This window comes from Bombus pyrosoma, linkage group LG14 (genome assembly GCF_014825855.1).
Source record: "Bombus pyrosoma isolate SC7728 linkage group LG14, ASM1482585v1, whole genome shotgun sequence".
Classification (NCBI taxonomy): Eukaryota; Metazoa; Arthropoda; class Insecta; order Hymenoptera; family Apidae; genus Bombus; species Bombus pyrosoma.
Window position 1 is genome coordinate 11,245,538 of NC_057783.1, and position 24,071 is coordinate 11,269,608.

Consider the following 24,071-nt stretch of genomic DNA (forward strand, 5'->3'; position numbering starts at 1 on the left):
TAGCGCGGCAACGCATTACACTGCCTGTGTACGGGATTTACGGAATTTCGGGAATGGACACCTCTTTGTTCCGGCGACTTCCCTGTTATTGTGACAGACGGGCGCACGCCTACACGCCAGTTATCACCTTGCGCTAACCCCTTTAACGGAATGTTATCCTTATAAGAGACTACAGACGTTTGCTGTGCTTGCGATACCTCGCGAAAATGTGTTCTGTTCTCTTTGATTATAAATGTGGGGAATATCGTACCCCAAAAATTATTCACATGAAAAATAATATACATGTAAAAATAAAATTTGACAGATGCCGCAACCAACCATAGAGATAATATCAGGACGTACTCCTCTTAGGATTAAACTCGCTTTCCGCACGCAGAATCGATCTTTTCCCTCCTCACGATGATTATTTTAGATTTCAATAAGGTTTGGATGGAACGATAAACTTGAGATTCGACACGTTCGCGTTGGCAAGAGTAGGAATAGATGGAAGTTTGGAGATGTGAAACTCGATCTGAAACCGAAACTGGTCTCGGAGGGCGATGTACAAGGTTCGGTACGTCTGCCTGATTTAATCTTACTCACGGGGGCTGACTAATAGAGCGAACTACGATCGACGAATTAGTCCATTCAAACGTCTTTCACGTGAATTACTTAACTCTTTGCGATCATAATGTATCGTAATGTTATTTTATTTACTGAAATAATTATATATCCATTTGAGTAAAATTCAAGAGATTGAAGGTTAATGAATCGAGATAACAAAGGGACCATTATATTTTAAAGAGCGAAGGGTAACAAATAAAATTACGATGAATTTTCGTTCTTTTTGATTACTATGAATCAAGATGTACGTAAGTAAAACTGTAAATTCAATGTAACGCATACCGGAAGAATTTCCGTTTGAAACGTTTCGTGCGTGTAAAAACCTACGATTTGAACACAGATCTATCGTGAAAGAGAATAGCTTTCAAAGATTGAAAAGACGATAAAACGTTGTACACGAGTCTTTTATTGTATGACTATTGTCGTCTAATATGTTTGTTATTTTAAGAAATAAATGAAAATACGACATATTCTATGTCAATCGTAAGCTTCCTTTGTAGTTTTTAATCGGAAAATTTTGTTTTTTATTATATTCAATTATTACTGTAATCAGTTAAACGTTAGTCGTTTCAGAACGACAGATTTGTTATAATATTCCGGGAAATAAAATTTTCACTTATTAACACTGAAAAACTACAATGGTCTTTTCTCAAACATTTGCGAATACGCATTCGGTCGTTCTTTACAAAGCAAATATTTCCAAGCAAAGAAATTTACGATTCGAACGGGTACGCAAAAAGGTCGCGCGTTTTATCCCTTGAAGTTTTCAACGATCAATTTGATGAAACGTCGTATAATGCTATATTTCAACGGCAAAGAAAATGGTAATAATAAAAAGAAAAAAGCGAGGAAATATTCCCTAATGAAAACTCACTTTCATTAATTACCGCAGCAAGCTCCCTACTGTGCCTCGAGGAGGGTTCCTCCCTTGTTTAAGGAAAACAAAAAGAAACGTGTGTTACCCTGCAGGTTAAAAATAAAAGGAAAAAATGCTACAAAGATCCCGTTTACTCCAGAGTCAAAGGATAAACACATATTACTTCCAGGTTCTTTGCGGTTTGTAATGTAATGTTTTCGCAATTTTTCGCTCTCCCACGTTGTTGATGATCAAACGTTCCATGGAAAAACTGTTTTCTGAGTTTCAAGTTTGTCGCGTGTGTACTTTTTGTACATCTGCACTGTAAGGAGAACCATGCCGGAGTTGCCCTAGTCGCTTCGAATGCGTTCTCAAGAGATTCAAATTTTAAATAAGCTACAAGGTCTCGAGTTCCATTTGACCAATCTGTATAGACACTTGGACTGAGTAATTGTTGCGCTTGGACGAGTTTCAAGAAATGACGTTCCATCCACGTGTCGTATGATTACTCTTCCTCTTCTGGATTATCGTGTTTGCGTTTCTTTTTACGCGTACTGATCATCTATCAATCTTTGATATTGTGCTTGTGAAAGCGAAAGAAATCTAGCAATTTTCCTAATACCTTTCTCGTACCTATTTCTTTTACTACCCAAGCATTACTGTAGAGATATAGGAGGGATTCGGAAATACAAAAGTTTATTTTATTCACACACAACAGCTATACATATATATTATAATATTTTACCAAATGTCCTAATGGACAAATTGTAAAATGTAAACAAACCATAAATAAAAAAAAAAAAAAAGAAAAAAATATATATATATTATCCTCTGAAGACGTCGAAAACCTACACGCACACACGCTTGTTGTCAACCGACTCTTCCAGATGCTTCTTAACGACTACCAATCGTCTTTTGTCCCAACTAAGGCCTGGACACTCTCTGACGCTTACACACACATTCACATGTACAGTGTAAATGTATCATCTTCCTAACAATTACAATTTTGGACAAACAAAGTTTTTATTACTTTCACTGTTTGATCCTTAAGGACGTAATGATTCTTTACTTATATCGCATTTGAACAAAATATTCGTCATCTTATAGAAGAGAGGCATGCCTCTAATTCCTCGAATTAACTTTTTTTAACTTTTTTTTTGTTTTTTGTTATTTATTTAAATTTTACAATTTGTCCAGTAGGACATTTGATAAAATATTATAGCTTAAATATTTGGTAAAATATAGCATGTGGATGGTTACCCCCAGCGGGGTACCATCTTCGTGTTGCTTGGAACTTGAATTACAAATTATGAAGAAAGAAAACACATATGAAAAGATAAATTTTCCAAGACCGCCGAGGAAGAAAATACATTTGCCATTTCTGTTTTCGCTGCACGCGAAACCGACATCAAATTCGTTACTCAACCGCTCAACCCCTACGTCTCAATACCGGGATCTAAATTCCACATCGAGCCTGCTGTCACGAGGAGTCACCAACACGTGGCCACGAGTTTTCCAAAACTCCCGGAAAATCATAAAATTACAAGCTGCAAGGTGTCAGGGAAGGGGTGGCTTTTACCGTCTGATGATGTTGGTTTTCCAACCAAAGGCCGGAAAGCAAAGAAGGGGGGGGCGATAAGAAAGAAAGAAAGAAAGGAAGAGAGAGGCAAAAAGGAGAGAATTGACGGATGGAAGAGACGGACAAGTTCTGGAAAAGTTTTCAGCATCGGACACGACTTCCTTCAGTTCCTTCGGAAACGAGCCTCTGTTCCATTATGAGAAGGCGATCTCTACCGCATTTGTTTTCGCGTTTCTCCATTCTTTCTACCCTTTATGCATCAACTTCAGTTCTCTTTTCACCGTTATTTGCTCGTGAAATTTGTAAACCGAGCACCATGGTACTGCCAGTTTTCCTAATTTCGGGATACATTAATCAATCGATCACTAACCACGGAATTCAACCCTCGGTTTGACCATTAGTCAACAAACGTCAGAGACAACGAGAGCCTGAACTTCCATGACGACTTTCTCCTTGACGACTTGTTTTTCCCAACGTAGAACATCGTCCTATGGCGAATCTTGGGAAAAAAGCAACGCGGTTTCTCCGCTTTACGATTATTTTTTGGCGGATTTGATGGCGAAGTCTAAGCGACATGTGGGCTGTTTCGTTGTAGACTCGTGGTTTCAAACTGCTTTACATTCTATTAGGATGTCCCAATAATTTGTTTCGTTTTATAAGGAAATAATAGATGCACGATATTTTTTGTTTCATATTATTTTATTGAATTATATACGATCCATTTTTTCTCCAATAGAATAAAAAATGTTGTGCATCTATTATTTTCTTATAAAACGAAAGAAACTTTTGGGACAATGTAATGTATGCTTGCCATTTGTTTCCTTCGTTTGATTTGTCCGAGAGTAGCTACCGCTTTGCAAATAGAAAGGTAAGAAAAATCTCCTCTTACTGACGGTTTGATAATTCTATTATCGATAGGAAAACGAAAAAGTTATATTTATCTTTATCGGTGGATAAGACGGTTTCATTTATCCTTACTTCATGTAACAGTTACGTAACACAAAAATGTCACAAATTAAAATAAAAATTAAGAAGTTTCAATAGTATTCGACAAATGCCTAGGATCTAGAAATATAGTATTTATCAATTAGTAATACATTCAATGAAATTTCAATTATTTTCGATTGGTTAAAAAGAAGGTATTACATTTGTATTTCGATTTTAGTATTCCGTGAATAAAATAACTATTGTAAGGAATATTGTTTAATCTACCTAATTCGATATCTTGGTCAATGTAAAAGTTGAAAGCGAAAACAAAACTGTAGGTGTACGTATGAATTGACTATGAATCATAAGAATTCCTCTATTTCGCTTGGCAGTGTATCAGGTATTTATATGTTTATTAAAAATGGAAATGGGAGAAATTAGTTTCTTTGTTGCACACTTTGCACAACTGTACAACTCTGTATTTATGCATGAGATACTGCTGCTAGTAACAAAATTAACGTTAAGCTGTGCAATTTACAACATGTGGTAGTTTTTAGGTAAACAGCAACCTTTGTTTTACACGTAATTGCAAAAATTCTTTAAAAATCCTAAGCTAATATTACTACGTTATGTCAAAATATTTTACACATGTAATCCTTGTCTAACCATACACACCACGTATTGGAATAAATGAAATCGAATTAAATTAAAAAGAAGTAAGACTACGAATTATATTACATTATATTATATTATATTATAAGTGTTTGTCGATAAACCTAAGGTTTCGATTATTTCTCGAAGACATAAAGCACAAAAAGTATATAAAGCTAAACGAAACAAGTAATGCTAGGCATACTTCAACTGTTCAGAACCAGGACGAACCCTGTCACATTTCGAAATTGAATAAAAGCTTTGCGAACCGGTATTGTTTTGTTTGTTTTGAGAGTAACCCGTAACTGTAACTTGAACGAAAGATACCATAAAAGCAGCGTTGATTCAACGGTGATTCATTTTTCACGGAGATAATTTAATTAAGCCAAGAAGAATATTCGTAGTATCGAGTCGAGATCGACAACCATTACACGTTGAACTGTGTCGCGTCGTATCGCTTGAATTGTATGCGTCCCGTTAGAATCCAAATCGAAATCGAGAGCAAGACCGAGATCGAGACCGAAAACGAAACGAAACAAATGTGCGTCGGCCGGAAATTTATTCCCCGCAACAAGCGAGCATTAATTTTCCCACGGGTACACAAACGAGCTCGAGTTTCTCTTGAAACATTTTCAAAGTTGGTCGGATTGTTCGCTGCGAGCATCCTCCTTTTCTCTCCGTCAGCGCATAATGGCCAATTCCACCTTCATTTTTTATTTTTTCTTTTTTAACCCTCCGCCGTATTCAGCACGACAATTCAGATGTCGAGGATGATGACAAGGACAACTGACGGAGGATCCGTAATCATAATTTGTTTGCAAGTGCCTTTTACTGAGCCGCTTAACGTCATAAACGAAAGAAAGAGACGGGAGGAAGAGCGGGGCTAACAAAATCCAGAGAAAAGGAAAGGAAAGCGAATGGTAGACGAACAGACAGACCGCACAAGAAAACGCGTATATATATTGATAGCCGGGGAAGTTCTCTATCAAATTCTTTGTTTGTAATGAGAAAAGGAATCTGTGATATTGTCACTGGTGACCCATGGCAAGGCCAACTCACATCTCCTTTAACATGCTTCCATTTTCAAACTTGAGTTCCACCGATCACGCTCTGTTCTCGAACGAGATTGAGTCACGGAGATTAAAAACCATTAATCTCGTGTATTCGAACAATAATCGCATTCGAACACAATGCGGCTAACTTGGACAATTAAAAATTTCCTGTAAAGCAAAGAAAAACAGAGCTTTTGATTACGCCAGTCATACGGTAAATGAATACTACTGTATGACCGATTTAATGGCGGATATTAAAGGAGTCTGGTGCAACAATGGTTGTTCGTAACAGTGGCGCGTATTCGAAATGGGGACCGGCGCAGCATACCAACAGTTGCGAACTTTTTGATAAAATTTCACTCGAAAACGTAGCTGAGATTGTGCTCCAAATGAAAATACATATCGCGGAACTCATTAGTTGAAGATTGTTCGTTAAACAGTAAGTGTATAAACTAATGAAATATTATACCAATGAAATATGCCGATATTCTTCATTTTCTTTGCCATTAAGATATAAATAGAATAATTAATAGCAAAAAAAAAGTGAAATAGGTCCAAGCAAGAACTATATTCTTTTCATTTATTTATTTATGGTTTATTTTCTACTTACCTATATTTTACATTATTTTAGCTATTTAAAAATTATTCTTAACGGTGAAATTTATTCAGAAATATTAGAAATTAGGGTTTCCAATGATTTCTATCCTAAATGACAAGTTTATTGATAGATGGATCTATTTACAATGAATTAAGCAAGAAACGATGGTTATTTAAGATGAACTAAATACAGTAATGTACTATAACAAAGACAACTAAATAGATGATTTACAACTCACAACTAATACTTTACAACTCATAACAACTTGGCAACTCAACTCTCGACTCCTCACAACTCGACACTTAGTTAGCGACTCCTCACAATTCGACTCTCAGTTAACAACTGCCGATTAATTCGTCTTTCTCCCTTAAACATCCCTTTGTCTTTTCTCATACCCCCACCATGTACGTGTTCCGTAATCGTCCGCGATCATGGCCACGTACGTCTCCTTCCGCGTAACTATTCGACTGAAGAACCGACGATACTCTGATGAGTCGCTTGACCCATAGAAGTTTCCCGACCCTTTCGGACTGTCGGCACTTACGGTTTTTTCGCAAAATTGTTCATAGCTCACCCGATATTTCTTAGACAATCTGTCCACGATACTACAATTGTATTATTATATATATGTCGGAGATGAAAGGACACCGGAGCCTTCCCTTTGGAATTTCGGGAAAACCCCTTAACACTTTAATCTAGATTCTACCATAGCCGTAATTAAGCAATTGTCGTCATTCAATCCGATTGTATTTGTTCGAGATTTGTGATAATGAGCTTGGGCTCGAGGTGACAACCAGTCGCTGAACGTAGCCGCGGTCACGGGATGAACGTTTTTACCTAATAGAGGTATAGAGTAATTGTATAGCTCTCCTTAAAAAGAAATAGTTGTAGCGGCACTCGACACTAAATATTCCAACGGTTTCTGTCCCGTGGCTCGCCACACGCAGACCCTATTCTTCGGGTAAGATGATTACCAGATGTCGACACATCTCCACAGTACATGTTCAGCTAGCCTGAGGATCTGTTACAAATCTTAAGATTTAGTTAACTAAGGTCCTTCAAACAGACAAACAGTCTTTATCCTAATAGTTCCTAAATCTACCACCTACAACGGGAAGATACGGGAAATCTGCTTTTCTCACGAACGACGCTTCCCGCTAGCAACTTTCTCTCAAGGGCGGTTAGCATCCTTTTCTAACCACCAACATAGAAATTAACCAATTAACAGGAACGTCCATTTCCCTCACTTTACGAACGAAGGACTTTCTCAACGAATCCAATGATCTCGTGTCCTTAGACACACCCTATCATAGTTTTCCTCTGCAGCATCATCGTGACGGAAAGTTATTCTCTCTCGTGGGGTCTCATTAGCGGATCACATAGCGCCTTCACGATCAGTGAATACTCTACGTTCTAACAAAGAGTCAGTTTAGTAATATTTGTATCGTAGACAAGTAAATCGAGTCCGACTTACACTTTGGGAGAAAGTACATTTGTTATCTCGTTGATCGCGGATTCGTTATCGAACCTAAGACCATTGTCATTAGTGTTTAATCACCGCGGTTACTTGTCAATTCTGTAATTTCCACACTTGTACTAATAATCATATTTGTACTAGTAAATATCTTCTCTATTGCATAACAGCAATGTCTAATCCAAATGAAGATTCGTTACACGCCCCTAACCCTAATCATAATGTGAACCCGACATATATATTATATTATATAGGAGATGAAGGAACACCGGAGCCTTCTTTGGAACTTGGAGAAAACCCCGTAATATTGTAATCCAGATTTTACCATAGCCGTAATTAAGCAACTGTCATTCGATCCGATTGTATTGTAACAATGAGCCGGGGCTCGAGGCGACGGTCAGTTGCCAGCGTGGCCGCGGTCAAGGGACGGCCGTTTACCTCGCAAGGATATGGAGTAATAGTATAGCTCTCCTTAAAAGAAATAGTTGTAGCGACAATCGACAGCAAACATCCCAATGGTCTATATTTTCCGGGCAAGGTGATTGCCAGAGGTCGATGCATCTCCACAGCACATATTCAGTTAGCCTGAGAACCTGTTATAAATCTTAAGATTTAAACAGACAAACAGTCTTTGTCCCAATTACGGGAAGACAGGGGAAATCTACGTTCATACGAACGACGCTTCCCACTAGCATCCTTTCCTAAACACCGATATGGAAATTGACCAATTAACAACAACATCAATTTCCCTTATCTTCCGAACGAAGGCATCGCTCCACGAATCCGATGACCTCTTGCCCCTGGACACACCCCATCATAGTTTTCCTCGGTGGCATCACCGCGACGGAGATTCATTCGATCGTGTGCGATCTCATCGACGAGAAAGTGTAACGTCTTTACGAATATTTTTGTCAGCAGTCGGATTTAGAGTTTGTGAGAGCATACACCCACTATCCCGTTGACCGCGGACTGACTTATCGAACCTTAGGCCCTTGTCACCAGCGTCAAATCACCTCGGTTGCTTATTAATTCTGTAAAACTCATACTCGTGTTAATAAACGCCGCTTCGATTGTACAAGGAAGATGCATAGTTCCAGCGAAGAATCATTGCGTGTCCAATCCCTTTCTTCCGATGACGTCTCGGGCCCTTATTACGACGACGACCCGACATATATATTAGTTACATTATATATATATATATATATATATATATATATATATATATATATATATATGTATACATGTATATATGTATATATGAGAAATCTTCTTTTCTCACGTACGACGCTTTCGCTAACAACTCTCTCTCTCAAGGGTGGCTAGCATCCTTTTCTAACCACCAATTTGGAAATTGACCAATTAACAACCACGTCAATTTCCCTCACCTTCTGGACGAAGGCATCGCTCCACGAATCCGATGATCTCGTGCCCTTAGACACACCCCGTCATAGTTTTTCTCTGTGGCATCATCGCGACGGAAAGGCATTCTCTTGTGCGACCTCATCGGCGAGAAAGAATAACGTCTTTACGAATTTTTCACGTTTGTTAACCAAGAGTCGGACTTAGAGTTTGTGAGAACATACATCTGTTATCCCGTTGACCGCGGATTCGTTATCGAACCTAGGATCATTGTCATTGGTGTCTCGAGTATCTAGTTAGCACGGTTACTTGTCGATATCTGTAACAATCATGTTTGCTCTAGTCAGTATCTTCTCTATTGCATAACGACAATGTCTAATCACGGCGAGGGTTTGTTTCACGCCCTTAACCCCAGCTCTAATCCTAACGCTAACCCGACATATATATATATATATGTCGGTCTTAATGCAGATTAAATAAAATATGTATATTAGTAATTAAATAAAAACAAATATATATGGAAGGAGAGGGAGGGGAGGGGAGAGGAAAGAAGTAAAATACGTTGTTTTCATATTTTTATTTTTTTTTTTCGAGAGCTTATTTAAGAAAATATTGCTGCTTTTCTAAAACTATCAATTGATTATTATCCCTTTGTTATTAATAACGAAGTATCTTATTTAGCAAACGTAATATATTTAAAACATCATTTTTCTATTGTAATATACTTCCTGATACATATGTATTTATAAATATTGTGAATGTACTTTAATCTATTTACGAATATTCGTTATCAAATCCTGAAACGTTTTCTACTAATAATCTATGTTGCGTTTTACAAATGTTCGAGAATTCTTGCAACAAATCAAAATTCCTTAGTAAACATAAACCCCCAAGGGCATCTCCAAGAGAACAGTACGGAAAAGGAACGTTTATTTTTGCATCGAAACATCTCTTAACTCATCTAAAAATGAGAAAAATTGTTAACGAATATTTAACGACTTAATTAACGTCTAAATTAATATTGAGAATTCGTCATTAAAATATAACAAAGTGTAAAGGTTATTTCAAGTTCTTGTCTAAATATAACAAAACCTATATGATCTATAACAAATTTAAAGACTTATTGAAAACCAAAATTGAATTATTTTCAAAGCCTTTCTTTTCTAGTCGCATTGCATGTCGAATATGTATTATGAATTATTTATTCAGTCTATATTTATAATATGTTAATTATTTATATATTGAATAGTTATTGGTTAAAAAAAGACAATAGAAATACATACATACGTCTGCCTTGATTGTCATAAATCAAATGTTATCAAATGTGCGTGAAAAACCGTCGAATATATTTACTATCAATTATCGACTATAAGTCCTCATTCCTTTCAAACTATTTCTGCAATTAGTCGATGATATGTACAAAGAAAACTAGAACTTTAGCATATATAAACAAAACTAGGATAAGTTATGTATGTTCAAATAGAATAATAAATTATCGTATTCTGTCTGAAAAACATATGACACAGGTTACCGATAACCTCAACTGTCAAATAGGCGATCAATGGAAACAATTATTCGTTTGTACATAACGTCTAATAAATTAATAACTTCTAATAACTAACGAACTTAGTAATAGTGTATAAAAAGTAATGGAATAACGATGAAAGTGCTATGTAGTTCAAATGGCACACTTGAAATGAGGTGACATATATTTTGATACGACATTTTTTGAGCCCGGAGTGATGCTCTGCGTGCTAATTTCGTTTTGCCGATTCGTAATTGGCTGAGCTACTTATACTGAAATTCAAGAAATGCAAGAAATTGAAATGCTTACGTCGCGCTGTACAAATTTTTCCAATGGATTAATTACACACACTTCCGATTACATACACATAAAAACCTTTTGCAATTTTGTATTTTCTATTTGACAAAAGTGTACATATGCGAATTTCTAGGAAAGTTGAAATTTATTTTTTTGTAGAACGGTAGCAGGCTAAGGAACAGAGGATAAAAAATTGCAATTGTATTGTATTCGAAGTTTTGAAAGATTCTTCAGTATTTTAGAAATTAATTTTTCTTATCTAAATCAGAGATACTATTGCACGGTACAAGTGAAATTGAAGAGTAGAAAATGAAAAGAATTGTGAATATAAACAGTGATAATGTTTAACAATCGAATTTGAGCGTTCGACGTAGCAAAGGAAATGTTATTACTTTACCAAATCTTTCAATTGTAAAAGGCGTGATAGAACTTGTCCTTTTTGTTTTGAGCGATTGATATTTTAGAATATACAACATACTAACCTAACCTTAACATGCTAGATTTACTTTGTATTATATGTTTAAGAAAGAAAGGATCTGAAAAATAGCTTTTGAAATCATCGACGTAATTTAATCTCCCGTTACTTTTTATTCGAATAATATAGCAAAACTATGGAGTTACTTAGTACATAATGAGATAATTTTATAGAATTTTTTTATTTCGGTAAAATTCTTTGAAGAAAACGACACGTCATCGCGTTTCACTCGAGCTCAATAATGAGTAACATCACTGGTAAATAAAGTGCAAAACTGTGAGAACGAACTTCCCTTATCGCGTGGAAACATGCTAACTAAAAGTAATTAATTAACCTCTTTTTGTTCCGCGGGTCAATCCCGCGCAAAGTCGACTTGTTTGTTCAGCGAAAGTATGGCTAGATCACCATTAATCTCATTACTCATGGGTCACTAAACTTTTTGTCAAGTAATTGGGTTACTTTTAAGCGTTACACCATGTTGAATATTTACGAAATTCATGGGAAATTATTTATTCGCGCGATATAAAATTTGTTACGAAATATATATCTTGTTCCCTACTTGCCCCTTTCATTTCTTGAAATAAAGTGATTTTTCATAACGATGATAGAAAGAACAAACTATATAACTTTTATCGCGTTCATTGCAGCACGGGACATAGAGGCGCCATGACGTATCGTATCTTGCTTGTTCCTGTACAACTTGTTTTTCATTGAATCTTTGCTACGTATGAAACTGATATTTCCGTCATTCTTCTACTATTTTTACCGCAATAAACATTAATTGAGTCTTTATAAGATAAAATAACATAACGTAGCAAAAAATCGTACGGGATTTATTGATCCCGTACTACCAAGAATGTAGATATACATACATATAACAATTCGTCATACGGGGCTTATCTCACTTCTAGTGGTATCATAAGAGGAGAGCGACCTCCTTACCTTTGCTTGTTCGACGTACGATGTATCAAACCCATACTACCTTGCGGTAACTGTACAGCCTCAAAACACAACGACACCCACAAATCAATGTAAATTAAGAAAATGTATACGACGAGGCCACGTTAGCCCAGTACCGTCAAATAGGGAAGTCCCTGAAAAAGTCCTCGCCAGTGTATTGTATTATAAAATGAAATTTAACATTAATTAATATGCCTTATAATATATTTCACAACACATAATTTATATTATTTTCTCTTACGTATTCTAAATTGAACTAGAATATTTTTTAAATTAAATCAATCGAAGGAACATGTACATACATCTCAAAAGGTACTCAGAATTACAGTTGCACTAGATTAAAATTATTTGCACACTCTATTCACTCTATAAAAGCATTTATTTTTCAACATTCTTCTCTTCCAACACTTTCTCTAATATTAATACACCGAACACAACCTTTTTCAAAATATTCGTCGTAATCTTCCATTCGTCAATGAAACAGAGAGTTTGGCTTTTCTTTTTTAATAAAAATGTTTCGATCATAACATGATATTAGTTTTCAAATAAGGCAAAGACTATCCAATATCAATTAATGTCCACCCAACTGGAGTGACAGAGGGCTTTTTCCTTTTCTCTTTACCACGTCTCATTCGTTTCGACGTATTATAATACCATTGAAAAGTCGGGAACTGCGTTATGATACGTTGGCAACTAGGATTACTTTATTTTAATGAAAAATATCGACAGAAGGAAATCTAGTGAAAATAAAATGTTGAGGAAGTGGCTTTGAATCTCGAGTAATTCGGAGAATCTGTAATTATTAATTGAGGGAAGCGTCTTAATTGCTTAATCAATTTTTTTCACATTCTGTTATTAAACACCATGGTAATACATCACGTTAAGTCTCGAAAGAACTTTATTGAGTTTTTGATAGAGAAATTTATTTTAGGATTTAGAACGACGCTCCAGAATAAATATATTTGTCCTACATTTTCTTGATATTGGCAGATCAGTGAAAAATTAACGAGAGTTGAGTTAAAATTACAACATTCCGCGTGTTTTTCTTCCATTCATTCTTTTCCTGTACCTAACATTAAGTGGTAGTTGTTGTTTTATTTAAGAGTAACAATGATTTATAAATCAATATGTATCGTAGATGCAAAGATGTAGTATGTATGCATAGAGTCTATACTCTATGTCTATACATACATATATGTAGATATACATAGGTACGTTAATACAGCAAATATGTTAGTATAGCGAGTTAAGCGGTAATGGGGATAGTGCCTCCAACAGTACCGGAGGGTACCGAAAGTCAGTAACAATAAACAGTTTGAAATGCGAATATATCGTGTCTCATTACTTCCTTGGACTGACGCTACAATAGCGATCTGTATTTATCGTCGCAGAGTAAATGAGACACTTTTATCACTACTTCGTATCATTTCGAAAGATTTCATTTTTTTCGTAGTTATTTTCTTACTATCGTATCACCCAGAAATAATAAATTATTAATTTCATTTATAATTCTATTTTTATAATGAGGGATATATATTTACACGATATTATAGCAATATTATACCTGCTATGACAGTTAGTATATAGCATAATTTATTTTTGTCAGAAATGATAAGACGCATTAAAATCTAGAAAGTCTATACACATAAATGAAAAAATTGCTATATCCAAGAGATTGACAATTCCAGGGGCATGTCCTCTTTGGTTAAAGGTTAAAATATTCATAAAAAATAATAAAACTGATATTGCGTACGAAGTCAACTTCCCCTACTGGAAAAAGTGTAATCACAAAGACAGAATATAAATTCCGTTTTAATCACGAGCCAAATTAAAATTCCACGGGGTAAATCACTTTTCACGTGTTTTATGGGAAAGGAGAAAAAAAAATATATGGGACGCGTCACATTTAGGCGAAACTTCGGTATATGTATGTATATGTAGGTACACTCTCTGGGTGGAAGCAGGATGAATTTCCCTTCTACGCGGCTGATTGTTCGTGCGGTTTGATGTACGAGCGAACTTTATTTGAAAATTTCCTTAAATTAACGGATCGGTGGAACACGCTTAAAGAGGTTGGCTTGCCGGCAAGCTCATTCTAGATTCGTCAGGAATGAAATTTCAAACGTGGATTAGCTTCTTGCGCGACTCTCTGTTTCCGTTTTAAAGAGATATGGAAAGTTACGGGAATTAAGAATAGATTGATGCAGATCGTTTCAACAAGTAGTATTTGGTCAGTCTTGAGGATACAATGTTACTTCGGGTCACGCGAACTCTGTCCTTGTAATTTCGTAATTCGCAACTATGAAGGAGCACATACTTCTACAAAAGCGATACAACACAACGCGACACGCGAGCTTTGTCAATATTATTTCGACGTATCATTTATTTGTCGATATGACAAGACAAGAAACATCGATCAGACAATACTAATACGATAAAACATTTTTACTTCTTATTTTCGTTGAATGAAACTTTTACAAATGTAAGTAAATGTGACGTTATACTGATTATAATAATAATATTTTGCTTTAATTTAATGATATTAACTTAATTGTTTCGCTTGTTAAATAAAATATATCGTGTTTAATTTTAATTTAATCAGAAAAATCTCACAAGTACATTAGTAAAAGCTTAATTAAAAGAAAGCCAAAACTAAAGAAGTTTCATCATTGAGTTAATATTGTCTTATCGATATTTGAATTCGGCGTACTGAGGGAAACCCTGATGGAGACTTTTGACTTTTATTGCATGTATTTAAATACCTAGTAATCTTAAATAACTGGTAAATACCTAATATTCAGTATGCGTAACGCAACGTACTGTAGTAACGTCCGGGAGTGTTGCGGTGCAGCGTGACATGGCTCGTGCGTATCAAAGAAGTTGACGCGCAATGTTAAAGAAGCAGTAGTTGAGGCCCGAAAAGGTCATATAAATAAGTTTCGATATTCGCTAGGCAGAACTGTTTGAAAATTGAGTTATGAAAAATCAACATGGAGGGCAGCAAAGTTCTCGTTGTCGTGAAATAGACAGAGATAAGTAGAGCATTTCTGTTTCTATCTGAGATATTCAATTTTCGAACTGTTTCTTAGTTACTCCTCTCCTTTCGATATATTAGTGCTGATGCGTGTTTATGTGATCGTATGTTTATACATGTTCTACTACGCTATCTCGTGATTCATACGTAACTTTTCTGATACATGCCATGTAAGATGCAAGATATAACAAAAAGATGACGAATAGTGAATTTACACGATGATAAGTGGCATTTAGAGTTTCACCTCACCGATTTCAATGATTTTCAAACATGTTGTCCGGGACATTATTCTCAGCAATTTCGCTTACATATAATCACCAGCTTTAATTTCCAAGATATTGATAAAAATAATTTTTATCTTGGTATGAGTTACACTTAGGTTAGCTTCATATACGAATATGGTGATATTATATGTATGTTTCGTGGCTCTTACATAGTTAAGGTGATAATGAGTATGAATACATCGCGGTATAAATACATTTATAATATCATCACGTCCATATATATACATACATATTATGTATATATATATACATAAACCGTTTTTTTGCACGTGGAGAAATCCTCATGGACACTCCGCTGCCGCTAAGTGTCGGACTTTTACCGACTAAAACTCCACGTTGACCATCCTACGCGTATGACAGGGGTGCTCCAGCAACCTCGGTGAATTATCTTTCTGTTGCATCCCTTCCCGCGTCCTCTCGTTCGAGCCAGTCCTATAGATTCCCTGACTGTTAAATTTGGCGCTAGGGGGGGCTTGCCTCCTTCTAGCTGCGGTCCGTTGTGGTGGCGATGAAGCGGCTCTAGGTTGCCTGACCGCCATCCGCCTCCATCGCGTTATCCTACAAGGGTGGGAATTTCTCTTTCTTTCCCTTTCTGCTCGCTCCTTTGCGAGCATAACTCGCTCGCAGAAGAGGCGGACAGCCTCATATTCCTGTGACCTGCTCAGCATCGTTTCTATGATCGCCGAGGAGGTCAGCTTCTCGCCTATGACGTGCCGCAGGGTGTAGCGGGGCAGCTCCCACGCCGGACAAGACTCCAGCGTATGCTGCGTCGTGTCCCTGTCCTCCCCGCAGTGGTGATAGATGTCCGTCGTCTACCGTCCGATTTTCATCAGATACTCCCCGAACACGCCGTGTCCCGTGAGTACCTGGGTCATCCTGTAGGTGAACGGGAGGTCGCGGCGGCTTCTCCATGTCCCCCAATTTGGGAGAACCGCCTCCGCGCCTCGGTGTTGGCCTCCTTCGTTGATCAGCTGGGATCGCCACTGGTCCCACACGTAATCCTCGGCGGTTCCTAGGTCGTCTGGCGCCGCCTGTTCGGCCTTTGGTCGTACCTCTTCTTGAGCACCAACGCCCGAAGTTACCACGGTGGAGACGCGGCCAGAATGGTCGTCGACGCGTGCGACACCGTTCGGTATCCCCTGACGATTCTGATGGCAGTTACCCTGGGCAGCCTCCTGAAAAGCAGGATGTTGTGGCGACTCGCCATCAGATCGTCCGCCCATACCGGGGCGGAACGACGCCCTCGTGTAATCGGCGCCCCGCGATTCCCGCCCCGCCGATATTCGGCAGCAGGCCGCACAAGGCGTTGGCAGCTGCCATCACCTTCGGGATCAGGAAGTCGAAGTGCGGCTCGAACGTCCACTGGCTGTCGATGACGAGACCCAGGTATCGCATTCGCGATCCCACCCCGACGGTTTCTCCCGCCATGCTTACGTACAGACCGGGCGGAGGAGTCCCTCGCCTGTTCTTGTCGTAGAACCAGATGGCCTCCGACTTCGCAGGGGAGACCCTCAGGCTCAATATGTACATAAACCTAACCCATGCTTAACTCATATCAAGGTAAAAATGAATACATAACGAAACATGAAGCTAACCCATACCTTTTCTTTAAATAAGGGAAATCTTCAAAAGTCTTCTCGGAGAAGAAGTCGCTATTTTCATTTACTGCGTATCTATAAATATCAAACAAATTTATTTGTCAATTTATCGTGTCGAATCTGGGATACTCGAAAGTAGTTATCGCCAGCTGTTCATTTGAATGTACACACAGTGATCTATATTTTACGATCAATATGTAATCGATTTGTCCTTAAAGAGTTTCGTTATTCCCTAAAGAAACTGATGAAGAGTATGATAGTTTATCACTATTTCCCCTATAAAGTAATCTCTTTCGCTCTTTCAATTCGGTTTAAAGTTTCTTCTAGTTTCGACTTTACTCGGTCCAGTCGAACTATATTACGATTACCACGAGAAAAAAGACATCTCTTTTATTTCTATCGAGCTCTTTTCACCCCGTCTCGTAGGCAGAGGAAGAGGAACGAATTGGTATCAAATCGAAGCAGATTGCGGATTTTCTGCCAATATTTCGCATTTAATCAGACACTGATCGAACCAAATATTAGATTATCCCAAAAGCTTATTTCGTTTCGTAAGGAAATAATAGATGCACAACATTTTTTGTTTTATATTATTTTATTGAATTATGTATGATCCATTTTGTTCTATTGGAATAAAAGATGTTGCGCATCTATTATTTCCTTATAAAACGAAAAAAAAACTTTTGGGACAACCTAATACATCCGTTTGAATGCTACAACAAGATATTTAGCGATCTCTGTTCTATATGGATAGTTTTCGAAAGATGACAATCATTTTTTGGCGATCGGCAAATTACATTCAGTTTTGTATTGTGTTTGTTTCTTTCGATCATTTATTTAACGTATTTTCGACAAATTGATAATGAAATGTTCAAATCGTTTTAACAAAAGATGAAAGTTTTTAATTTATATTATAATAATAATGAAATCAAACGGAAATTTTAATACGTAAAGTTAAAAGTTCTGCTCGTTAATAAGGGCAGAAACAATTAATTGCTGCTGTTTAATTATTTCAGATGTTGTGTTACCGCTTTCTCATGCGTTTAATTAACTTTTTCTATTGTTCCAGCTGGATCGATGACCGTGACAAAATGGTGGATCGGCAAAAAGCACTTCTAATGGTGTTAATAGCTCTCTTAATTTATCCAAATGACATTTTTGGTAAGTCTCTCGCAAAAGAAAGATTTAATGAAACATATTTATTTCACAATACACTTGAACATGCTTAACGTTATAAATATTTCAAATAATTCAATTAGTTGGCGCATTTTTTGACAAATATTAAAAATTACATGTACGATATTTGTCAAAATATTACTTGAAATTTTATCAATGGTCCGGTATAAACACTCGGACGACGGCCACGGCAGTTATCTTATATGAAATAATCATATTTCCATCGACAAATATGAAATATAAATATTTCAAATAATACCAAGTAATTCGATTAATGTCCAACAAATAATGCAGAAACAATAATCAATGTCATTTTAATATATAGAGGATTTGTGTAGAGGATGTTTGATCATGAGATTTATTAGACGAGGTTGCTCGTTGTTGAAACTGTCGAATATATTTAAAAATAATTAAATAAATTAATATACAGACAATATTTACTGAGACGTTCGTACAGTGTATAAGTCGCAAAATAAGATCGCTGATAAATACTCGATAGATGCTCGATAGATACTCGTAGATACTCGTAGATACTCGTAGACTCTGATTAATAACTGATAACTGGTTGATAACTGATTCGCAGGACTAACGGATAACTCTTTTCGGTTGCGTCCGTTTATTTATACTGGTCGGGGGAGAGTCGGAAAATTCAAATTCTTCTTTGTTCGACGGTTGCATGTACTGGCGATATTGTTTTGCCTGTAGTTTATTATTACATTAAGTGTATCCTAAGGATCTTGATACTGTGAGGCAAAATAACAACATGATTTCAATTGTCCTCTAGCTCATGTGCTGCTACAAATAGGTCTAATAGGTTTAATAGGAAATTTTCATACCGATACCTTGATTAATTTAAAACATACCTAAAATATTTTTTAAAAGGACGAGAGTTATTTCCATCTCTTTCTTATCAGTCTTGCTAATATCTACAAATAAAACCTACAAATTGATAATATTTCAAATTGCAATCTCAACTTGGTCAAAATTTGTTGGTACACAGTCACAATATCTCAGAGCTCTTAAACCGAAATTAAACAAAATGATAGGTGTACCGCCGCGTGATCAATCTTCTTTATATATAGAAAAAATTATATAACAAATACAGTTAGGTTTAAGTGGAAACAATTAAAATAATTATTGCATAATATCACAAGTTCTTTTCATTCGTTCAAATAATACGATACGATACAATACGACTCCCACGCGATCAATTTTTTCTCATATATTTTTCGAAAAAGAGAAATAATGTTGTCTCTACTCACAATATTCAGCAACCAGCTTTCGAGAGCGTCAATTATCGTGAAAAGTTGTTTCCATGAGGATTTGAAAAACCGTCCGAACACAACGAATGCCGCGAGTTATGATGCATCACGAACCGCACGACCAATTTTGCAACTAAGCCGTTCACTTCACGACCACCTGTAAATACAATACCGGAACTAATCCGCTTTTGAAACGCACGCTGTCACCGACGATATACGCTCATATTGGCCTTACGACCTTTCCTCCCGATGAAATATTACTTTTTGCGGATCCAGTCAGCTATACCGTTCTCTTTACACAGACAAACTGGATGAATCGTCAACTTCTCGAAAATACTTGTATCAACCGCGCGAAAAAAACAATCTCGTTGCAGATTCACACGCAGTTTACGACGCGTTTTTTTCTTTTTCCTTTTCTCCTTTTCTTCTTTTCCTCTACGCGTCTCGCGACTTTTCTTCAGAAAAGTTTTCAGTGTTTTCGTGTGCATCTATATGGTGATTTTTAGCGAAAATTTTTAGGTAAAATAAATTTCTCTATATCTTTGAAGTGAATGCAAAAAGACAATCTAATATATTTACAAGTAGTGTTATAGGAGCTATGTGCTTCATAGTTGGAGAGATTCATATTGTTTATTCGTACCAATGTTTTATATCTTTTTCGGTATGGAATTAATCGATTGTTTTTTCTACAAATCTCTTACGCTCCTAACGTCAAGTAAAATAACTTGAAAGTAAGCAAAAAAAAAATGAAATCTCAAAAAATGGAAATTAGACTTGTAAAAATATATCGATCGTTCGATCTGTGAGTTTCAATATTTTCGAAAGAAATATAATGAAACTAAAATACAAGAATCTATCGACAAATATTAAATAGAATGCAATGAGCCGTTTCTAACAAAGGAATGCGGAGAGATGCCAGATGACATTTAATTACAAACATCGTTCAATTTTTGCCTGCTTTAACTTTTATAAAAAATGAATTCATCCAATGCAAAGACACTCACATTTCTATATATTTATATGTATAATCCAATAATGAATAATAAACGCGAGGTACTCACATATTATATTCATTATATGCATTGTGCAATAAAAGAGATAAAAACATGTTATCGATATATCGTAATTAACTCAATTATCAACATCTTATTATTCTCTTTGAATATGTATAATTACTAGTTATTGTTTACAAGTAATCTAGCTATTTAAGCATTTATTACATTTATTATTATTTATAAGCATGTACGGCTAAGATTGTTTGTTTTCGAATGCAAATTGAATTAACAAAGTCATATGAATACAAGCAAAAAAGTCATAGCAAATACAAGCTAAAATCGAAGATATCATGTAGATCGAGTAGCTTATCCGTTTTAGATTATGCTTTACCGCTGATACTCCACTTCGCTGACTGTTGATCCGTCCTAGTTCTCTACTATTGTAGAATGACGTTCGTTGCATGTTCTTTTCTGCCAGCAACTCACCACGAAAGTAAGTCAATAGTTGGACCGCTTCCCTTTCACGCGTTCGGGAATCTTCTCGAAAAGATCCTTGCTAATTCGTCCCGGACGAATCGTTCGTTCCTTCTTTTTCACGACTTCCTGATAAATACGCGAAAATGAAGGACAACTGGCTTTCCAGTTTCTCATTTAGCTATTTACAGAGTTCCATTAAGTAGAATTGTTATGAAAGCGAGTAATACAAGCGCGCATCGTGCACTCTTCAATCCAATATGTTTCTCCAAACGAATTGTGACTTTACTCCAACTTTTCCTTCGTTTCATTATCCGTTAATTCTTCTGTAAAAGTTAATGAATATGGAGCGATCGTAGTAACCTTTGCACAGGCTACCAAAGCCTCGTACGACCAGCGAAACTCCATCGTGCTCCTTTCCGCGCTTTACTTTCCGCGAAATCAATTATATTATCCTCGAGGCTCCGACAACGGCTGATTCCGATTGAAACTTCAGTAGAAATCATCGCGTTTGGGGACCATTTACGAATGATCGTTGTTATATTGCCGTCGAGCTTACTCTCAATCGATACGTGTATCGACACGTGCGTTGATGTTGATTATATTTATTACTTACCCATTAAACTTAATATCCATTGTCAGAAACAGTATGCACCTGCCAAAGATTATCATTTAAGAAGGAGCACGTAATAAGGGAATTGCAGCAGAGAAGCGCATATTCCTGTAATCCGAGACGCACATAAATTTGAATTATTTGACCATTGACAGATTTGACCATTTCACATGTTGCGTTTGCATTTCTTAAGCAATTTACAAACATGTATCATAGTTGCATTTAAGATGTTCTGGAGAATGCATAACGCTTTCAAAATCACGATTACATCGAATAGTTGGCGACGTTGGAATTCGTTCGAAACAAGCATTGGGTCTTTATTGTAAGCGCGGAACTAACATTTCGCGATCGCGGTTATTTCGAGTATACATGTAGTTCCATTCTCACAGAAGCATCCACTCCGCAATAAGTGCAGATAGCATTTCTCCGAAGAAAGAGAAAGAGGAAGAGAAAGAAAGATACGGTGAAAGCGTGCAGCTCGATGATCCGCAATGACATCGCTTCCTCGGATCGAGTATCGATTCTTATCGATTAACCGAGGACGGCAAATTCGCTTTAATACTACAATATAAACAATATCACGATTTGTAGATTTTTTAATACTTTCCTTAGTAGAAATGCCTCCTCTGTCGCGTGATGTGATTAGATTTTCCCCTAGACCTTTTGTTTTTGAAACAAATTGAAAAATATAAGGAGAAAATAATGCGTTTTAGATGTTCATCTTGATCATTATTTCAAAATATTGAAATGCTTGTAATGTAATAACAATCCATATCATTTTATTTGAAAGAGTCCAAAGAATTGTCATCTAAAGAAAAAATGCAAGAAAAACGCGAAACATCTTTACATCCTGCCTTTACCTGCCTGTTTGCAGATTCGTATTTAGCTCATAAAAATCTACACGAATCACCTACTGAAAGCTGCAAAATTAGATATGAATTGAACAGTGTTATTCAACCGCACGTGTATTTCAAACTTGATTTTCTCGAATAAAATACAATATTATTATTTTCTTTCTACTTAATTTTTTATGTAACATTACCTTTTGCTCGGTTGTATCACTCGTACGGCCTCACCCTACATACACACATACATGTATTGTATGTATGTATATACATGTTAAAAGAAATAATTCCTCAATAAAATTATCATTGTTCGGGTAATTTTATAGAATCAAAGTTCTTTTATAAATTAGATACAAATATCCAAATATACATTCAAAAGGATATATAAAAAAAGGCTTGAGTAAATCATATACAGGATCTGATCCAATATCATGTAAAAGCGGACGCGACATGATCCCTTATGGAAAAATAAAATAATAATATACAATACAATTTTTTCATTTTCGACTTAGTTTTCGATAAAATTGACTTTGATAATTTACCAAGTATTGAACCATAACTTGAACAACCATAACTTGAATAACCATAGCTTGAACATAGCTAATTATCAACTGGATGAGTTAACCATTAATAGGGTGTCGCGTCTCGATGCGAGAACAAGTAAGAAATGTAAAATAAAATTTGTTCATTTAAGATTTTATTTTGAAGAAAATAGAATTTGAATATATTTAATTAAGAATTGGTTTAGTGCATGCGTGTAGTCAATTTTCAAATCTGTTTTTCGTAAAAAAACAAAGCGTCCTATGAAAAGCTTTATTCTACATTTTCGACTTATTTTCACACATAGAATGATTTCTTGTCGATTATTTAGTACTATCTAGTTCAGAATTAGCCATGTTTAAGTATAAATTTTCAAACTCGTTTTTTCGAAAACTAAGCTGAGACAGAGCAAATTTTATTCTACATCTTTTTCTTATTTTTCCACAAAAAATCACACGATGCACGCTGTTACATATTATTCAACTGGAATCTATATAAAATGATTTTTGGGTGGGAAGAGATTTATCACAAATAATAATTCCGGCTTAGTGAAGGGTGGTAAAATTGTGAAAAGGTCAACGTGAAGGGTTCAGCGTTTTCGTTTTATCGAATATCGAGCGCTAATGGTCGATAGTGAAAGGGATAAATAAGGAACGTGCGAGGTGCTGAAAACAGGCTTCCGGCCAATTGGGAACTTGTGCTTATCGGCTGCTTAACGAACGACGAAACGAAAAGAGAGGGGCTATTCAACTTAAGAATAAGCAGTTAAACACAAGACCAAATTACGTTGAATCAATTCTGGTTGTCACTTATGGACTTGCTCAAGTGTCGTTTTACCAGCTGAAATGAAGAAATTTTTTATGGTTTAAAACGCAATCGAGAAAAGGTAAAAAC

At 36.2% G+C, this 24,071-nt stretch overlaps 1 protein-coding gene across 4 annotated transcripts in view; it reads left to right on the forward strand.

Moving 5' to 3' along the window:
* LOC122574712 (lachesin-like) overlaps positions 1-24,071 on the forward strand; it is an 86,671-nt gene that overhangs the window by 16,926 nt on the left and 45,674 nt on the right. For all 4 annotated transcript variants that reach the window (XR_006319145.1, XR_006319144.1, XM_043742621.1 and 1 more), the window contains exon 3: positions 18,342-18,433. Coding sequence is in view for 2 of the 4 variants with exons in the window: in XM_043742621.1 (XP_043598556.1) it covers positions 18,342-18,433 (92 nt within the window). In the remaining 2 variants the exon portion in view is untranslated. The remainder of the gene's footprint in view (positions 1-18,341; positions 18,434-24,071) is intronic.